General features: G+C 38.6%; 1 protein-coding gene across 3 annotated transcripts in view; it reads left to right on the top strand.

Moving 5' to 3' along the window:
* The first annotated feature begins 18 nt into the window (after positions 1 to 18).
* LOC122079938 (obg-like ATPase 1) overlaps positions 19 to 18359 on the top strand; it is a 23656-nt gene continuing 5315 nt past the window's right edge. For 2 of the 3 annotated variants that reach the window (XM_042646736.1, XM_042646735.1), the window contains exons 1-7: positions 19 to 322; positions 611 to 778; positions 6374 to 6497; positions 10199 to 10290; positions 13846 to 13944; positions 15706 to 15819; positions 18083 to 18147. In XM_042646736.1, coding sequence (XP_042502670.1) covers positions 236 to 322; positions 611 to 778; positions 6374 to 6497; positions 10199 to 10290; positions 13846 to 13944; positions 15706 to 15819; positions 18083 to 18147 — 749 coding nt within the window. In that variant the 5' untranslated portion in view covers positions 19 to 235. The remainder of the gene's footprint in view (positions 323 to 610; positions 779 to 6373; positions 6498 to 10198; positions 10291 to 13845; positions 13945 to 15705; positions 15820 to 18082; positions 18148 to 18359) is intronic. The other variant, XM_042646734.1, reaches the window with a different exon arrangement.

Genomic DNA, 18359 nt, shown 5'->3' with positions numbered 1-18359 from the left:
ATTTTGCCCAGTGACTCTACCAGGACAGCGTTGAGCCGACGCGGGACTGCGAGAACGCCACTAGGGTTAGCGATAAATACACTCCAGACTCGCGAGCTTAACTTCTTTGCTTCTAGTTCTACAAAGTGCTAACCAGAGCGGGAGTACTGCGAAGGAGAATCGCGAAACACTAACGGCTGAAAACCGCAGAAATCTCAGTTGAAGCTGCTGAGCTTAATCTCTTGACATATCGAAAATGCCTCCAAAGGCGGCTAAATCGAAGGATGCTCCAGCGGAGCGACCGATCCTCGGACGGTTCTCTTCTCACCTGAAGATTGGAATAGTATGGCTCAAATCTCTTTCTGACTGTTTCCTTGATCTATCAATGTTATGTAACTCATGAAGTACCTTTCAATGCGGGTTATACAGCTGAATTTAGTGTTATTGGATGAGTTGAAATAATAGAGATTTTCTGATTTGATTTATATGCATGTACAAGTCTTAGTTGATAGAAAAATGCATCCTGGGACAGGAGGGGTGATCTATCTAGCTTCTATTGTCAGTTTCTCCTCGCTGCTCTAGTGTGATGTGATACTCATGTTCCTTTTTTTGTAAAAAATATGTTTTGTAGGTTGGACTGCCAAATGTTGGAAAATCCACTCTTTTTAACACACTTACAAAGCTATCAATACCAGCGGAGAACTTTCCGTTTTGTACAATCGAACCTAATGAGGCCAGGGTCAATATTCCTGATGAACGATTTGAATGGCTTTGTCAATTGTTCAAGCCCAAGAGTGAGGTATGTGCTTGACGCTTCCGAATCTCTGGTCGATTTTTCGGGTGATGACATATTTACTAGTTTTAATTATTTGGTCAATGGACATTTGAGTTGCTTGTCACTTCTAGCCCATAAAATGATTCAATTTTATGTGTGTTGTAATTTTAGGGAATTTTTCAACTTTCGTGTACTTGTTAGGGTGATCCATAAATCATGTCATTCTTGCATTCATAATTATAATTAATATTTTAATGTGATAACCAATCCTTGGAATCAGCCTGTCCTGCGAAGCAGTGGATAAGGATGCTTACATTTTCCCCTCCCATACCTTGCAGTAGTGGGAGCCTCGTGCGCTGTGATGTCTTTTTTTTATGTGATATGTACTAATCAATCATATCTGTAATGTTTTTAAAATTTTTCTTCTTGATTTCACCGTAGAATCATCTATAATATTTTTGTTTCTGGTTTATGCACATAAACTCTGTTCATCATGGGTTATTGCATTGAACCCTGTAAAATTTCTAGTGTTTGACATCCTTGCTAATTTAGGAGTATTTGCTTTGGGTTTTGTATTCTATTATCCATTATTATTATTATTATTATTATTATTATTTTTTTTTTTTTAACTTGATATTGTTGATGATTTGTATTACAATGTTGAACTAGCTATCCTTCTCTTAATTTAGAGTGGATTTTTTAGGTAATAAGTCATTTTCATCAGCAATCTCTTACATGCTCTACATGGAAAGAGTTTAAGAGCGAGCGTGAAGATGCACTTATGCTATGGTACCACCATGAATTATGCCAATATGGCGATATTAGTGATGGGCATTTTACTTCTATTTCTTAATTTTCTCATCAACCTAGTCACCATAGTTGATACCCAACTCTACGAGGGAATCAGTTTGTTTCACATTGAAGAGTGTTTCAGTGAGGACAAGGGTTAGGGTTAATAGCCCAACAAAAGGAAAAGAAAATGTTTTTTGCTAGAAATGAAATTAAGAAGATAGTAGGAAAAGCAAGGACTAAGAAATATGAGGCTCTTTATAACAATTTGAGCACAAAGGAAGGGGAAAAAGATATCTATAACTAACTAAAATGAGGGAAAGAAAGAGTAGATACTTCAACCATATTACATGAATTAAAAATGAAGATGATAAGTTTACCCAAAAAAAAGAAAAGAAGTGAAGATGATAAAGTATTAATAAGTGATGAGGATATTAAACAGAGATGGAAAAATTATTTCTACAACTTACTAAATGATAACAATACAAGTAATAAAGTTTTAAAAGGTTGTAATAACAATTAGGAAACCACAAGTATTAGATATATACAAAAGAACAAGAAGGTTGAAGTAAATGTAACTTTTAAAGAAGATGAAAATAGGTAAAACAATAGGTCAATATGATATTCCAATAGAGGTTTGGAAGAGCTTAGTAATCTATGGGATAACTTGGCTAACTAAGTTGTTTAATAAGATTATGGGCACAATACCGTTAGCACTTGAGCTTCGAGCACATCAGTAGCAAAACAGCCTTCCCAATCATATAGGAATGAACAATATGCTTTGGTTGAACGGAACCAGACGCTCCTAAGCGCTACCAATGATGCTCTTCACTTGATCCCAATCTAATTACACTTCAATTGTGTTTGATAGAGAGTGAAATCTTATTTGCAACCTGTGTGGTAAGGCTGAAGAGAGTTTGGAGCACATCTTTCTTCAATGCCCCTTCTCTGTATCCATATGGGAAAATTTTTTTATCTGCTTTGGGGTAACCTGGAAGGACCAGACGCCTATAGAGAGTTCTCTGATGTGGTGGAAGAGGAGCTCGTGTCCTAGATATTAGAAAGCCATGGAAGATGGGCTTTCCAATAATATCCTCTCACATCTGGGGGGAAAGAAATAAAAGGAGGCATGAAGCTAAGGCAAGACCGGCTGATTTTGTTTTTGAAAGCATGAGACATGAGATTATGCTTTGTAATGGTGGTAAAAGTGAAGAGGTGAGATCAGTTTCAAATGTTCTTTGCTGTAGGAAACTGGGGTTGCTGATTAGACATTCCAGCTCCACTCCTCCCCTTGAGGTGCATTGGTGTAAACCTCCCCTTTACTGTATCAAGATTAATGTGGATGGCAGCTTTCTGGGCAACCTCGGGAAGCACAGGTGCATGAGGTGTGCTGCAAAATAGTGAGGGCCAGTTATGTGATTCCTTTAGCATTTTCCTGGGTATTAAAAAGATATACAAGGCAGAGTTTGAAGTAGTATTGGAAGGAATTATGATGGCGAAGTATCATAATGCTATGGTTGTGTGGATAGAATCAGATTCGGCGTCAGTGGTCTCTGCGATCCATCGAAGACAGATACCTTGTCTTCCCTTCAATATTTGGAATATATTCCTTGGAAGATAACTCATTGCTTTCGGGAAGCCAACATTGTGGCAGACTACTTAGCAAAGAAGGCGTCTAAGGCTGGTACTTCAAAGTTCTCGGTGGTTTTTCTGGATAATATTGTTGTTGATCTTGAGAATGATGCTATGAATAGGCATAGATTTAGATTCAGCTAGGTCGCTCGCTTGCTCTCTCTACTGATGGCCATGCCGAAGGTGGAGTTTGCAAGTTGGCCTAGAGGTTTCTACTTTGTTCTTTTGGTTTTTCTTTGTTGCTCTTTATTTCTTTCTTAATAAAAGTATCCTTTTAGAAGAAAAAAAAAAGATAGAGAGCGAAATCCCCTCCTCAGGTGATAAAATGTCAGGTATATGGAGTAGAAGCATTTTGGTTCTGATTTATAAAAATAAAGGTGATATTTAAAGCTGTAATAACTGTAGAGGAATGGAACATATGAGTCATACTCTACTGTAAAATTGTGGTTTGTTATTCCAGTTACTTAAATGATATTTGTCATATATAAGTACCAAACCTGGTTCGATACCAATTCCATATGAGGTGTCTGAAACAAACAAGTTTGATGGGGATAAGAGAATTTACGTAGGTGGTTCAACTAGGTTCAGGATAGAAACATGCAAAATACTTGAAATTTGGTCGAAATGGCTCAAAACTTAGTCAAAACCAGGTACAAATCCAATTCGACCCCCTATCTAATCTCGACCTAGCTCGATACTACGAAATTCAAAGTTTCGACTGAGATTGAGAACCATGGATGGGGCTGAGATTTGGATTTTGGATCGATTAGACCCCTGACTATGCTATTCAAATCCTCCAAAGATCAAGCTGATCCAATGGTTGGATATGCTGGGTTGGAGACAAAGAAAGAGATGAGAGCTAACAAACCCTTGGGATCTATGGTTGCTAGGTTACAACTCAACAGAAAATGAAAGTAGCAGAATAGAAACCGTGGGGATGTTTATATGATAGAAACCTGCAGTAAACTTTAGTAGAAAATAGGTATGATGGCACATCGGTTGAATGCCAAAAGCGTGGGAGAGGGTCTCCCTTCTATATTTATTACTTTGTGTGGATACAATTATAAATTAGAAAGCTTGGCTACCAAGTAGCCTACAATCAAATTAGAGACATTTAAAAACAAAGAGGAAAAATAATATTGAAACAAGAAACTTGGACCACAAGATATGTTGTCCAGCAACTACTCTATTAAAGAACAGAATATGTAATGTAGGACTAGAATTGACAACCAAACCAGACCCAAGACTGCAGGATCTCATAAACCAAAGAACAACCAGATTTCCACTAAAATAAACCAATTAAATCAGACCAAAAGAAACAAAGCAAACAGCAGCTATCGATCTCAGAAAAACCAGTAATACCTAGGACTGAACAGTACCAGATGGACAGAGATAATTCAAGGACTGATAACAGTTCAAAACAGTATCAAACAATTTGTAATTAAGGATTCAGAATCCAAAAATCACAGCAGAAATCATCCCAGATCAATCGATTTCAATTCTGTCCAAAACAGATCACTAGAAGATGAAAAAACAGAGATTTTATAGAACTCCCAATCAGCTGGTCAGAACCAGACCTAACTTGGGTTGAGTCCTCCTTGGATACTGAAGAAGCTTCGATCAAAATTGTAGCCCCAACAGAGGACTAAAACTGCTACAGATTCCAGGAACCGATTGTACAGAAAAGAGGATTTTCTGGGCAGATTTGAAAAATAACATGCCTGTTCCGATGAGCAGTAGCAGATCCTTGAAAACAAAGCTTGAGAATAATTAAAGAGCAATAAGAAGATACTTATAGAACCCTCCTGGGCTTCACGCCGCAAGGAGTCACTTGGATCGCACACCAATTTCTTCCTCAATCAAACACAAAGAAGACCTCAGCAGAGGCTAGCGGCAGCAGCAGCTTGAAACTTTCATTAAATTCAAAATCATGGGCTACTAATGAGCCTTCTCTTTATTTATAATAGTGATGGGGGAGGGAATTACAAAATAGAAGGTTCTTAAAAAGGAAACCAAATATTCTCCTAATACAATAGTTACTAAAAACTGAAATTAGAAACTAACTGAAATTAGAAACTAGTTGAACAAAGGAAACTAACTACTAATGACTTGACTCAATTAATAACTTGACTCCTAAAGAAACAAATATAACTCAAATCAAACCCAACTAAAAAAGGAAATTAATGAAAATGGAAACTAACTAGTAATCCCGTACTAAATCTTAGAGCCCCCCTTTTAGACCCATAAAAGTGGTCTATTACACTCAAAACACATGGAATCAAAGGCCCAATATGTATGGAACCCAGCCCTAGGCTTAATCCTATTAACATAAGCCTTTTTTGGTGATTAATCTGCATCAATATGGGCCTCAAAAATGGTGCAGCCGATGGCTTATACTGGCTTAAGTGATGGCCCACCATAATGAGCTTTACTTATAACCGGAATATGGGCCTATTTGTGGGCTTAAGTGTGCTGCTTATAACTTATACCACTAGGCTTAATTAATGGCCTGTTTCTTCCTCCTACACTGATGCACAGTTGGCTCTGCATCAGTAGAAACTTCAATCTACGAGGCTGTGACCCTGGGAATTCTTACCAAAGCATGCCATCGAGGCATCGAGTTTATCCTAAAGTCAGAAGCAATTTTTTTTTTTTTTTTCAGATAATCAAGTCTGTGGGCTTATTGAGCCAAATAAATCCTTTTAGAGACACTAATCAGACCTCAATCCTTCTCAAAGCATAACCCATAACTGAAATCAAAGCAGTAAAATGAATTACTATGAAAACTTACTTAAACTCTGACAAACTATTGTCCTCAGATAGGATTAAATACCCCAGATTTGGACTTATAATTTAGGACCATGACAACTAAATACTCATGGGCACAAACCCAAACTCCCATTTAAGCCATTAGGACTTAAAAGAAGGCTTAATCAAGCCTGGACCTTTTAATGTGAGGCCAAAACCTGCATCTTCCAAACCTGGCCTTATGTTATATATCTTCCACCTGGCCTGTTGCCCCCAATATGACTTGCTAACCTGCATCACGAGCCCAAGGGAAGGATGGCATATTTACAATTTTGATTTGTTACTGTAAAGTCTTTGGGGTTTATTTTAACGTATGCTGCTATCATGTTATACTTTTGCTGTTGTTGGTATCATTCATCTTATGTATTTAAGATTTATGTTAATGCATAGGTATCTGCTTTCTTGGAAATCCATGATATAGCTGGACTAGTTCGAGGTGCTCATGCAGGACAAGGATTGGGAAACAGCTTCTTATCCCATATTCGTGCAGTTGATGGGATTTTTCATGTTTTACGTGAGTTGGGTTTTGCTTTCTTATTTTATTCTTAGCATGGCATTAATTCCAGATATCACCTTCACTAAAATGCGCATATGTCTGAGGTTTTGACCCTTTTCTAATCTGGAACTTGATAAGGATTTTGTATGGGAGATTTTTGTGAGAGAATAAAACTGAGAATATCCAACACCTAACTTTCGCATGAGGAGAAGAGAAGAATAAAGAGGAGGGAAAGAAGAGAGAAAAGAGCGGACTGACCTTAACTGGCTGCTAATAGATGTATTTATGATTCCAAGTTTCTAATAATTACAAGATAAGGCCTCAGTTTATGTGTATTTACACCTAAGCCCTTGAGTAAGAAAAAACATATAAAAGACCCCCTACGGTTCTTGACAATTTTTATGTAGATCAATGCATTAATTGGAACCTGAGGATAACACTAACAGGTGACAAGTTGATGGAATCTTAACTGAGTTCGTGGAGTAATGTTGATGCAGTTGCACGATGGACTTAGAAAAAAAAATCTTTTGATTTGATTCTCTTTGGATTTAAAAAAAAATTCTTTTGTATTAGCTAGCTTCTAATTTTATATTAGTTTCCATTTTAAATTAGTTACCATTTTGATACTTTGAGTTTTTTTTTTATAAGCCATGTAATTCACTAGTAAAGACAGATTTGAAGTTTTTGGAATGAAATAATTTGAACGACTGGTTTAATGGCTGATGACTGTGATTGTGTGACCCCCCCTGCTTTTCTTCTTCTTCTTCTTCCTTACATTCTTCATCTTCCTCTGTAGTTCTTCTTTTCTTCTTCTTTTCTTTTTCTCTTTTCTGGTTGTATTCCCTTTCTCTGTTATTGGGCGGTAGTTGCAGTCCCAAAGGAAGTGGATCGATCTCTTTCATGAGAGATCTGTTTGAGTCAAGCCTTTGATCGAAGGTAGCCCTTCCCTGGGCGACACAAATCCTAGAACATCCCCTTCCAAAACTGGGTTTTGCTGTGAAGAAATCCAAATCAGATTCAGGTCTGACTTTGCCATCGCCATATCCAGTTGTAGGCTCGAAACCCATCAGATCTGGACTGTCCGGGGCTTCTGGTGCTGGAATCTTGGAGGACCTGTTGTTGTCACCCTACGCCTGATATTTCAGGCCAAACCGAGACCGATCGGCTGAGCTCCATCGAGTTGAAGCTTCTCACTATTGTCTGCCCTGTTTTGGCCAAGAAAGAAGAAGCCCCAATCGGGAGTTAGTGTTTATTCCCCTTTACTTTGATTTCCTATTTTACCCTTATGTTTGCCTTGAAATCTCCCTTATCCCTTACCTCTATTTTTGCTTCCTAGTTTAACCCCAGCAAATAATTCTAATTCCCTTTACGTCCCATTTCCCAAATAGCCCATTATAATTTCTGTTTATTTACAAGACTGCCACTGCATCTTGGTTATTTAGTTCCCTTTATTTGGGTGGGCCATTAAGCGATCCGATTCCGAGTTTTGGAACACGGTTCCGCATCAAATGTACAATGAACTGCACCAATTAGGAGCAATATGTTGGATATTGATGGCCTTTCAAAGAAAAAGTTAAAGGAAAAAGTGGACTTGGGTTGAAGGAGTGATTAGGATATTGGAGCTTATACTTAGGGAAGATATGATCTAAATGATCTAAGCAAGGTGGAATTGTGAAAAATAAATTTCAGAACCAAATAGTTGGGACAGGGCCTAGTTTAGTAGCCCAATAATTCATCCATCTTAAGATGGGGAGAGCCTTGGATATATAAACAAGTATTATGATCAGTAATGCTATATGATCAACTTTTTTTTTTTTTTTTTTTTTGTTTTTGGGGTGGGGGGGAGAGGGAGGTTGTGATGGATAACAAATAGATTGGTATCATTTGAATAATAAGGGATACAACACAAAGTATACGACAGCAGCAGCAACAATAAGAAAAGACGAAAGCCAACGAGCTCAAACAGTTGATTGAGCAATTGGATAAGAACCTAGGTGCAAGAATCCTTGTTTACCCCCTTCTATAGCCAACTCATCAGCAACTGATCAACTGTCCTAAGTTACACTGTAAAAGGAACCTTAAAATATATGTCATCGTACTGTTTGGAAAGCACATAAAATCTGATTCCTAGAATCCAGTCAAAACTGGTGACCAAATAAACAAGAAGCTCATTCCCCCCCCCCCCCCACTTTTCTGGTTTCTCAAATTTTTATGCATCCAATTTATTTATAGACTGAAAGAAGGATACATAGTAGTATACAACAACCACTACTACTCGACCTCCAAACTAAGGCAGCACACAAAGGCTACTGAATCACCTGAAACATTGAAATCCCCCATTATCTAAACGACAGATGGAATGCAACAGTCATAAGGGAATATCATCCCCATGGCACACCCTTGGACAAAGTCATCAGCCACCTGATTAGCAGATTTGCATTTTTTTTGAAAGTGAAAATGCATTTGGGAAAATACATAACTGATGGGTCTGATATAACTTTTGAACAGCATTTGGTATTCAAAATCATATGGTGTTTCTCCTTCCAGGCCATTCAACCTGATAAATTAGCTAGTTAGTCCTCTCAGCTCTGTGGCCTATTCCCTTATGACTATGATCACATACCAGTTTAGAATATTATTAAAGACGGGGTCAGATTAAAAAACTAGAAAAATTCTTCGGAAAAGACAAGGTGGAGGTAGCTTGGAGCTTTGACAGCTATGTGCCCTGCTGGACCAGCTGAATTTTTTTGTCCTTAATCCACATCTCTGGATGATGATTGGATATGGAAAGAATCTTCATGTGGACAGCTTACAGTTAAATCCATGATATCTTTGTTGTAGTGCAGCACCAAGGAGGCAAGGACTCAAATTGTCCCTGATTCATAATGCATCTCAACTCAACTCAGCCTTATCCCAACTAAATGGGTCAGTTACATGGACCCTCTTTTGCTAATCAACTCTATTTAAAGCCATACCTGTTACCAGTCCTAAGTGATGCATGTCTTTGCTCACCACTTCTCCTAGAGTCATCTTAAGCTTACCCTTCACTCTTTTAGTTCCTCCAATCTATTCTTTGACAGTTTGCAAAGATGAGATATTCGCTGTGGATCATATCATCTTCCTGGACTATTTCCGATCAATTCCTTTTCTGTGAAATTGAGAGGGTTTCTGTTTGGCATGTATTGCTGGCCTGCCTTTTTGTTTGGAATGTTTGGGATCATATCCTACAAAACTTCAGACAGTATTTGGCCTGCCCTATTGACGTCCCAAGTCTCACAAACAGAAAAGCCCTATGGGTTTGGTTTGTCTCCTCCTAGTAAAAGCATTGGATGCTTGTTCTGCTGTTACCTGCTGGACTATGTGAGCTAAAAGGAACAGAAGAATCTTTGAAGGACTTGAGGAGACCATCTAGATTAGTCAGTGTAATTTATGAATTGTAATTCTACAGGGCTTTTTTGTCTGTATCCTTAATCTGTAATTTTGATATTCAAGCGTGGATCATATTATTGCAATATTGGGTATGTTGTTCAATACATCACTGTCAATATTAACTAGGGAGTGTAAATTTAAGCTGGTTATTTAAGTTTGTTGCGGTAGTCTATTGGACAAATTTCTTTTAAGGTCGCACATATGTTGGACTTTTGACATTGTTGTTTAAATTTTTCAAGCTCTCCTTTATCACAACGAAAAGGAAATTTACTTTATAATTTATTATTTAGGAGCTTTTGAAGATCCAGATATTATTCATGTTGATGACACTGTGGATCCTGTGAGGGATTTGGAGATTATAGGTGAAGAACTACGATTGAAGGTATACCTGAACTGTTGTAGTATGCAGATGATATATGATTGGATATAGCTAATAGCATAACATTTTTTTTTTCAGTTAGTATAGTTCCAGCTCTCTTGTATATGAGTAAACATTGTTTCATGATTTTGTAGCTTTCTGTAACTAGATGTTCATTATTTATGTTGATGCAAATTAGTTACATCTGTCTGGCAACATATAGCTACTCTCTTTCTATTCCAGAAAAAATGTTGTAACAGATGTTAGTCTTCCAAAGCCTTTAAGCATTTATTTTCCATCCACCCTAACCCTCCCCTCCCCCCCACGCCCGCCAAAAAAAATATATATATATATATATACACATACATATATACTTCTTTTGGTAGGATCAGTCAGGGTATACTGTTTTTCCAAATATTCATTTGATTGTATTATAATAGCATTCTCATCTATGATTCCTTAAGTTTTCCATTTTTAGAAAAAGGAATTTCATCTGAAGCACATATTTTGATACCTTCTGTACTTGGGGAAGTTCTTTCGTAGCATGTGCTTTTCTGGGTGAATATAATAATTCAAAGTTCTTTTATGCATATCTGAGTTTTGGAAGCGTCCATGGCCTTGGGAGCAGACCAATAATGTTGTTGGGTTGTGTTCACTTGCTCTAAGTTTTGAAATCTTTTCTCTCTGTGGTGTGAAGTTGTAGTGTCAGACCTTCTTTTGTGATAGTGTTCTCTCATCTTTATCGATTCAAGGGGGCATTATGGCTTGTCGGGAAGTTTGTGGAGGCAACCTTGTCAGCTAAAGTCAAAACTTTGGAGGGTAATGGATCCTAACTTAGCTTAACATCATGTTATAGAATTCCCCAACAGGCAGAATCTCAGGGTGTAAATAATAACCAGAATAGGGAAGTTAAATAGCAATAATTCAGTAGGTCGAGTATGGGGCTGGTAAAGTGGAAAAACTTCCCAACACCCTGCAGGAATCCAATGGTTGGATAGACAGTTAAGTGGCTGGATGAAAAATGGAAACTCAGGAATTCCAGAATGTAGTTGCTATCAAGAACAACCTACTACAGATCTGACCTGTGCCAAGTTTTGTCCCGTGGAAGGGTCTGGTTACTAAGTATGAACTCCAAAATACCTCAGAGATTCAATGGTTTGATGTATAAATTTCTCCACTTCGTAGTTGCAGCAAAAGAGCACGAAAACAGGCAACCGCAGATTAGGTTTGATAGCAGTAAACCAATAGTAATTCCAATTTTAAATAAGACATGAAGCACAGTAGGGAAGACTATCCTTTAAACAGTGATGTATCAACTGAAATAAACACCAAATACTCACTTTGATATTGCAGGGACAGAATGAAGAAAAAGTTGGGGATAAAGGAAGATATGGCTAGAGCCTCCCTCCCACTGAGGCTTTGACTAGTATCCCTCCAGCCTACCTAGCATCTCAACTGGGATTTCTGCATCTCACATAGAAGTCTCTCATCCGACAAGAAACAGCAACCATAGGGTTTTCTTTTTGTTATAATTGATGGGCTGTAGTATGCCCCTTCTCTTGTTTATGAACGTAAGAAGATGGAAGAAAGGGAACCACACAGAAGAGTTCCTTAAAGCTTAGGACGTCTCAAAAATAGAAACTAGCTAAATAGCAGGTGGACTTCATAGGAGGAGTCCTGCCTGATTTCTACACCATAACTAATAAGATATTACTAAGTGTAAATAATATTAGAAGAAGAAGAAAAAGTTGTTGAAATAAGAAAAAAAATCCCTCCCCAAACCGTGCTTGCATTTTTCATTGCACACGGCTTTCTCTATGTATACATTTAAAACTCAGTTCCCTAGACGAGACTGTAAAAAAGTTGAATACTCAATTGATTCAACCATTATTGCGCGATATTTGAGAATCACCGTCAATACCTCGGTGTAGATCCGGGATAATCCTTTGTTCCATAGCCCTGGGGCTATTTACTCATTATTTTTATTTTACTTTTTAGTTCCTTTGTTCCTCTCTTTGGATCGAAAATTAAAGAGTTTAGTGAATCTAAAATCCAAACCTCTTTAACAGCTGGGCCACAAGAAGATGTCCTATGCAAGCTGTATTGGCCTGATCTTTTCCCTCCTGAAATTTATCAATTCATTAGTTACAATCTTCTCATAAATTCCCATGAGTTGGCTGCTTATCTGGACAAGAAAATCAAACCGTAAGTTGTGGTTTGGGTCTAGTTTGGCCCAGGAACTGGTCCAAGAACAACCCGGGCCCACTGTAGGCTAACCTCCTTTTCTTTCTAATCTCAATCTGCATCAGAGGGGATCAAGGTTTTCATTAACAGCCTTGCCCGCTTTTCATTGGAAGTTGTCTGGAAAAAAATGGAACCGGAACCATTTCCTGCTTGATTTCCAGTCTGGCTTTGAAAACTGTGACTTACAAAGCATGGCTTTAGTAATTGTTATTTTGTCACTATAAGGGGACAATTGGGGTGACAAGGTGCATCTGTTGATTGGGAGGCCCTCTATGGTGGTATTTAGTGAAATGGGTGTACTGAGATGTGCTTCAGATGGAGTATCGGTGGGTCTGGGGGTGTGTTTTGAAAAGTGACTGGAAGAAGGCATTTTATCATGTGGAAGGGGTTTCCTTGACTAATATTCAGATAATTCGGATAGGCTTTGGATATTGGAGGAGATGGTGAGTAGATGGCATGCAAATTGTTAGATTTCAACTTCTATTTTGGTTAATGTTTTTCCTGAAGGATACTTTTCAAGTTAAAGGAGTTTAAGACGTGGATCTGATATTTTTCTTTTTTTACATCTTCATTTCTACTTTTTAGTACGTCTTTAAAGCAGTGGAGGTAGATTGGGATGGAAGTTTTGGTTGATCTATATTTTGGAATTCAGATTATTCTAAGGAATGAGGTTGCTAGTCTCCGGGGGTACCTCAATTGTTCTTGTATGTGGATTGAGCCCAGCTTAAAGAAGAGTTACTGAATGGCATTGTTGATTGTGAGGATAGATGAATATTACCAAAAAGATAAGAAGGATTGATGAAAGATGATAGTGCTACTTTGGATATGGTTCATCGTTGAGGAATTTAATTCTTGTCGTCATAATTTTCCTCCCCTTTGTAATTTGGTTTAGTTTGTGTTTGGACTTTCCTGTGGGGGGGGGGGGGATTGGGGGTTGGCCAAGTGGACTTTCTTAATGCAGTTTTATTTTTTACTTTTCTTGATACCATCTGTAGTTATAATTGAACCCATAGGCCAAGCTAGTGCTTAATGTCAACCCTACTGAAGATCAAAGAAAGAGGCCAGGGTTTGCCTGTGAACACCCCTACACATAATAATGGATAGATCAATTCTGCAATGCACTGAAAAAAACTCTGGTCTCTATCCTTTCGAGACACTCTACTGTTAGTTTGTCCAGTTGATAATCCTTCAGGCATGATGTTTGCTTCTACAACCATTTTATTGGGCCAGATTCTAATTTGGTGTATATGTGCAATTACCCATAAACATGGATGCACATTCTTTTCGTTACTAGTTGTCTATTCACTTTCTTACGTCTATGTTGGCTTGATGTAGGATATGGAATTCATGGAGAGGAAGGTGGAAGATCTTGAAAAAGCCATGAAAAGGAGCAATGACAAGCAGTTGAAGGTTGAACATGAGTGCTGTGATAAGGTTTGTCTCTCAACACTTGCTGCTGTCTTTCTTTCAGTATGTCCATCTAATACACTGTTTGAATTTTTTAATTCGTTGGGTAGATATTGTATAACACCATTTCTATAGCATTATTTCTAATTCTTTTTTTATTTGGAATGAAGTTTAGTGGTTGATCAGTCATCTGTTTGGATGTTTGTCTTTATCTATGGTTCCATAATTCCATTGCACTTGCTATATCATTAGAGAATCTGGTCCTTGGGCTCCTTGAATGAAAATCTTGTTTCAATGAACACCAATTGCGAAGTGTGGCCAACTCTTATGAGGCTGATCTAGCTAGACTGTGAACTATTTTCAGGTTTGATTCATTGATTCGAATTTTCAGCGACTTCTCTTTCTCAAGGAACATACAATTCTTCTTTTTTCTTTAATATGAATTTTTGAAGGGGTGGAGAAAGGAATCCCAGATGAGGCCAAGGTTCTACACCATAGAAGGCCCCGAAAGCAATTGTGCAATCTTCTTTGGTTTTAGTTATTTATTTAATTTTTTTGGATAGGCAAAGTTTTTCCTGTTACTTCATATTCCTTTAACAGACTGGAACTCAACATGAGACCCCATATTGTTCTTGCAATATGCCCAGCAGTTGCCATCTGAGCTTGAGCCAAATAAAAGACATTCTGGGTTCTTTTTTTCCATGGGGTTGGGGACCCAAATCCAATGGCCTGCAGTTAGTCGGCCAATCGACTGGAATAACTAGAGAAGTCTAAGCTCCAAAATGGGAAGAGAATTGTGGCAAAGAAAAGAAATAATTTAAAATTCAGGTCTTGAATCAGTTCAGGGAAAATTGGTTGAGATCGGAACTATGAATCAACCAATCTCCAGAATTTAATCTGGTTTCAGGCCTTAAAACAATTCAGAATCCAGATTTGAACTGAAATACCAATTGGAAATGGGAATCAACCTTCCAAATTCAGAACAATGAATCAGATCAATCAACACAATCAGATTTGTAATTCTGTACAGTGTACAGAAGTTATGCAACAGCAGCAGAGAAGGGAAATATAATAAATCATAGTGATACAGAAAGCACCTTAGGAAGAACAAAATTAGATAGGGAATGGTCTAACATGTTGTCTATGGATATATTGTAAACTAACCTGCAAAACAGATTAGATGCAGACAGAACTGAAGAACATAATAGGCTTTACAATGGCAGCAGCCTCACCAATGGACATGCTTTATTTCCTTCCAGTAAACCCATCCAACATGGGCCATTACATGCATGTTTGTAAAACTTCGAAGACTGGCTTAGTTTGGACTCCTAATGAAACTTAACAGGAGCTAACTTCTATTGGACATCCTAATATAAAGTGAAACTGACTTCAAATATCTAAAGAAAGCTAGTTAAGACACTTAAGCTGCACTGAAACATATCTGGAAATTATTCTTTGTGAAAAGATCTTGTCCTTGTACTATTTTGTTCTTCCAATTACAGTACTACATTGCCCCTCCCCAAACCACCCGGGGTGATTAATGTGACTCACTAGCTTTGGGAGGTCATATTTAGAGCATTTAATCTATTACCAAGTATATCCTGCTGTTTTTTTTTTATCAAAAAGAAAAGTATATGCTGTTAAGAAAAGCATGCCAATATTTCTGCTGCTATTTATTATCCAATTATCTAGTACTGCTATTGCAATTGTTTTGTTGTGAAATGTTCCATTGGAGTCTTGGAACTTAATATTTTTCATATCATGCATAATTTTTCCATCTTCCTATAGGTGAAAGCATGGCTTCAGGCGGGAAAAGATGTTCGCTTAGGTGACTGGAAAGCTGCTGAAGTTGAGATCTTGAACACTTTCCAATTGCTCACTGCCAAACCTGTTGTCTACTTAGTAAGTTATATTATCACAATATAACTGGAAGCCACAAAACCCCTTCTTTTTAATTATTTTTTGTAGTCGGGAATAGAAGAAAAAGGAGTACTAATATATGAACTGAACATAAGATCGGATAGTTGTCTCATGAGTATCGAGTACAGGCATTAACTCCAACAATGTCAACAAACAAAATATTCTTGAAGTTGGTTATGGCACGTACATCAGGGTAGTTGCACTGAACCCAATGCCTTGTCCGTAACCCAGCCCAGTCCCATAAAATTTCGGGTGGACTCAGGTTTTTGGGGCATAATTCCCCCCCCCTTTTGTCCATGTGCTATCTTTCCTAACCCCCATGGGCTGAGGACTCCTAGTCCAAGCCCATACAATCTTGGGTGGACTTGGGTTTTTTGGGCCTAAATTTTTAACTCATCGTGGACACCATCTTTCCTACCTTCGACCTTCTTTAAGGTTGAATTGACGTTTTCATCTGAACTAAACCATCAGGACTATTTTTATGGGAGGCCTTATCCATATGGCAATGTATCTTAGTTCGACTTCTCTGCTTCCTCCCCTCCCCTCCCCTTCTTTGTCCTGGACTTTTCTCTGCTTGAGTTATAAGAAGCGGAGGACGAACCGATGAAGGTCTATTGTGTGCCTTGTGAGCGTGTTTGGATTCATGAAGGCAATTGCTCGGATGTTCCCCTAACCCAACCCAGGAACAGACCTGAAGGAACCAATGTCGCCATCTTGTTGCATCGCTCATTTGGAGTTGTTGGTCATAGAGCTGGCTTCAGGTGGGCAGTGCCGTCCGGAGCACAAGGATCCTGTCCTGGTATTATCCAGGTGCAAAGAAGCCAGCCATACTTGTGACAGTTCCCAAGAATTCAATATGACCACTTAGCCACTTAGGTCTATGTTGTCATGATATTGTTCTATGGAAGCTGGCAGGCTTGGCTTAGAAGTTCGGCCCATTGTTTTTGGTGTCGTAGGGGACGGATTGACCTTTCTAACTCATATTATGTCGTACACTCATACATGGGACCCACTGATTTGTTTTCGATAAGAGCATCAAACAACGCTACCGGATTCAACTTGACTAAGGCCCATGCTCGTCCAAGGAGAGGCGACCCCTTCCTGGAAGTGACTGAGCCTCACCTCACTTAGAATTAGCATTACCATTATCTTAAAGTCTTACACAATAACTCACGCACAAGGGAAATGATCGAGAAGAAAAGCAAAAAGTCCATAAACAAAAGAAGACATGAATTGAAGAAGATTTCAATAAATAGAAAAATCTCTTGCAAGTTGCAATACAATCGGGAATTGGGATTCCCAACTAGATTAAAATTCACAGCCTTCATGTAAGAGCGATGCCTTATGAGCCCCCAGTTTTAGGGTGAGGAGATCTATAGTAGTTGCAGAGAAGGATGAAATTACGGTGATCTCTACAAAGATGAGCATGGCCAGATGACCTGCAACCCACTGCAAACTGGGGGGGATGGAGGCTCATGGCAGAGGGAAGGGCGGAGGTGTGGGTAGTGGTGGGGCTGGGCTGGGGGTCGCAACAGGTGTTGGGGGAAGGGGCGTTGCGGTGAGTGGGGAAGGTGGAGAGAGTGCAGGGGACGATTGCAGGAGGATTGAGGAAGCTGAGGGTAGGGGAAGCCAGATTCAGAGGAGGAGAGGGGAATGGAGATGCAGAGGGAGGATGGGGCAGGGGCAGAGGGGGAGTTGAGAGAGGAAGCCAGAGCTGGAGAGGAAGGAGGAAAGAGAGATGCTGTGCGCGCCAGAGGTGGCGCTGTGGGGGGACTCTGGAGGTAGGGGAAGCCGGAGAGGGAGAGGGTGCCAGCGGAGGAATTTTGTTCGATGTTTTTACTGTAATACTCCTATATCTATCCTCATCGTAATGAATAACATGAGTGAAAAGAGTGGGCAAAAAAGTCAGTGTAGTAATCCACTTCATTCCCAATCATGCTGCAGAAGATTATCTTATTTTTAAACTACTTTCTATATAGCTGTTTTACCCCATAAGTAACTTGTTTTACCCCATAAGTAACTTGTCAAACACTATCTAGTGACACAAACACTAAATACTCAAGTAGATCACTAGATCTCAAGAGTTTGTTTGTACAAAAATGCTCTGCATGTAGAGTGAGGCAGCAACTGCAAAGTTTGAGAGGCTTAACCCAAGCCAAATTCTCTCTCTTTAAATTTTAGTTTTGTTACTGCTCTTTCTACAGCAATGCAGGTTAGGAGCTTGATTTTATTATTTCCTCAACAGGTTAACATGAATGAAAAAGATTATCAGAGAAAGAAGAATAAGTTCTTGCCCAAGATCCATGCCTGGTATGTTTAGTGTTTTTCTGGACTTCTTTTTCTAATCTTAGCTCTCTTTCCGGTATCCTGGTCTTTTCTATTAGAGTTATTCCATTTTTTACCAGTTGTAAATATTCATTGTGTTTGAACTATTCTTTTTCTTCTTTTTTTTTTTTTCCTTTCTTTTCTTGGTTATCAAATATAGTTTTAACTCTTTTTAAATTGAAATTTGATATATGAGT

Source organism: Macadamia integrifolia, chromosome 5, assembly GCF_013358625.1.
Source record: "Macadamia integrifolia cultivar HAES 741 chromosome 5, SCU_Mint_v3, whole genome shotgun sequence".
NCBI lineage: Eukaryota > Viridiplantae > Streptophyta > Magnoliopsida > Proteales > Proteaceae > Macadamia > Macadamia integrifolia.
The sequence above is the reverse complement of the archived record's forward strand: the minus strand, read 5'-3'. Positions and strand labels throughout refer to the sequence as shown.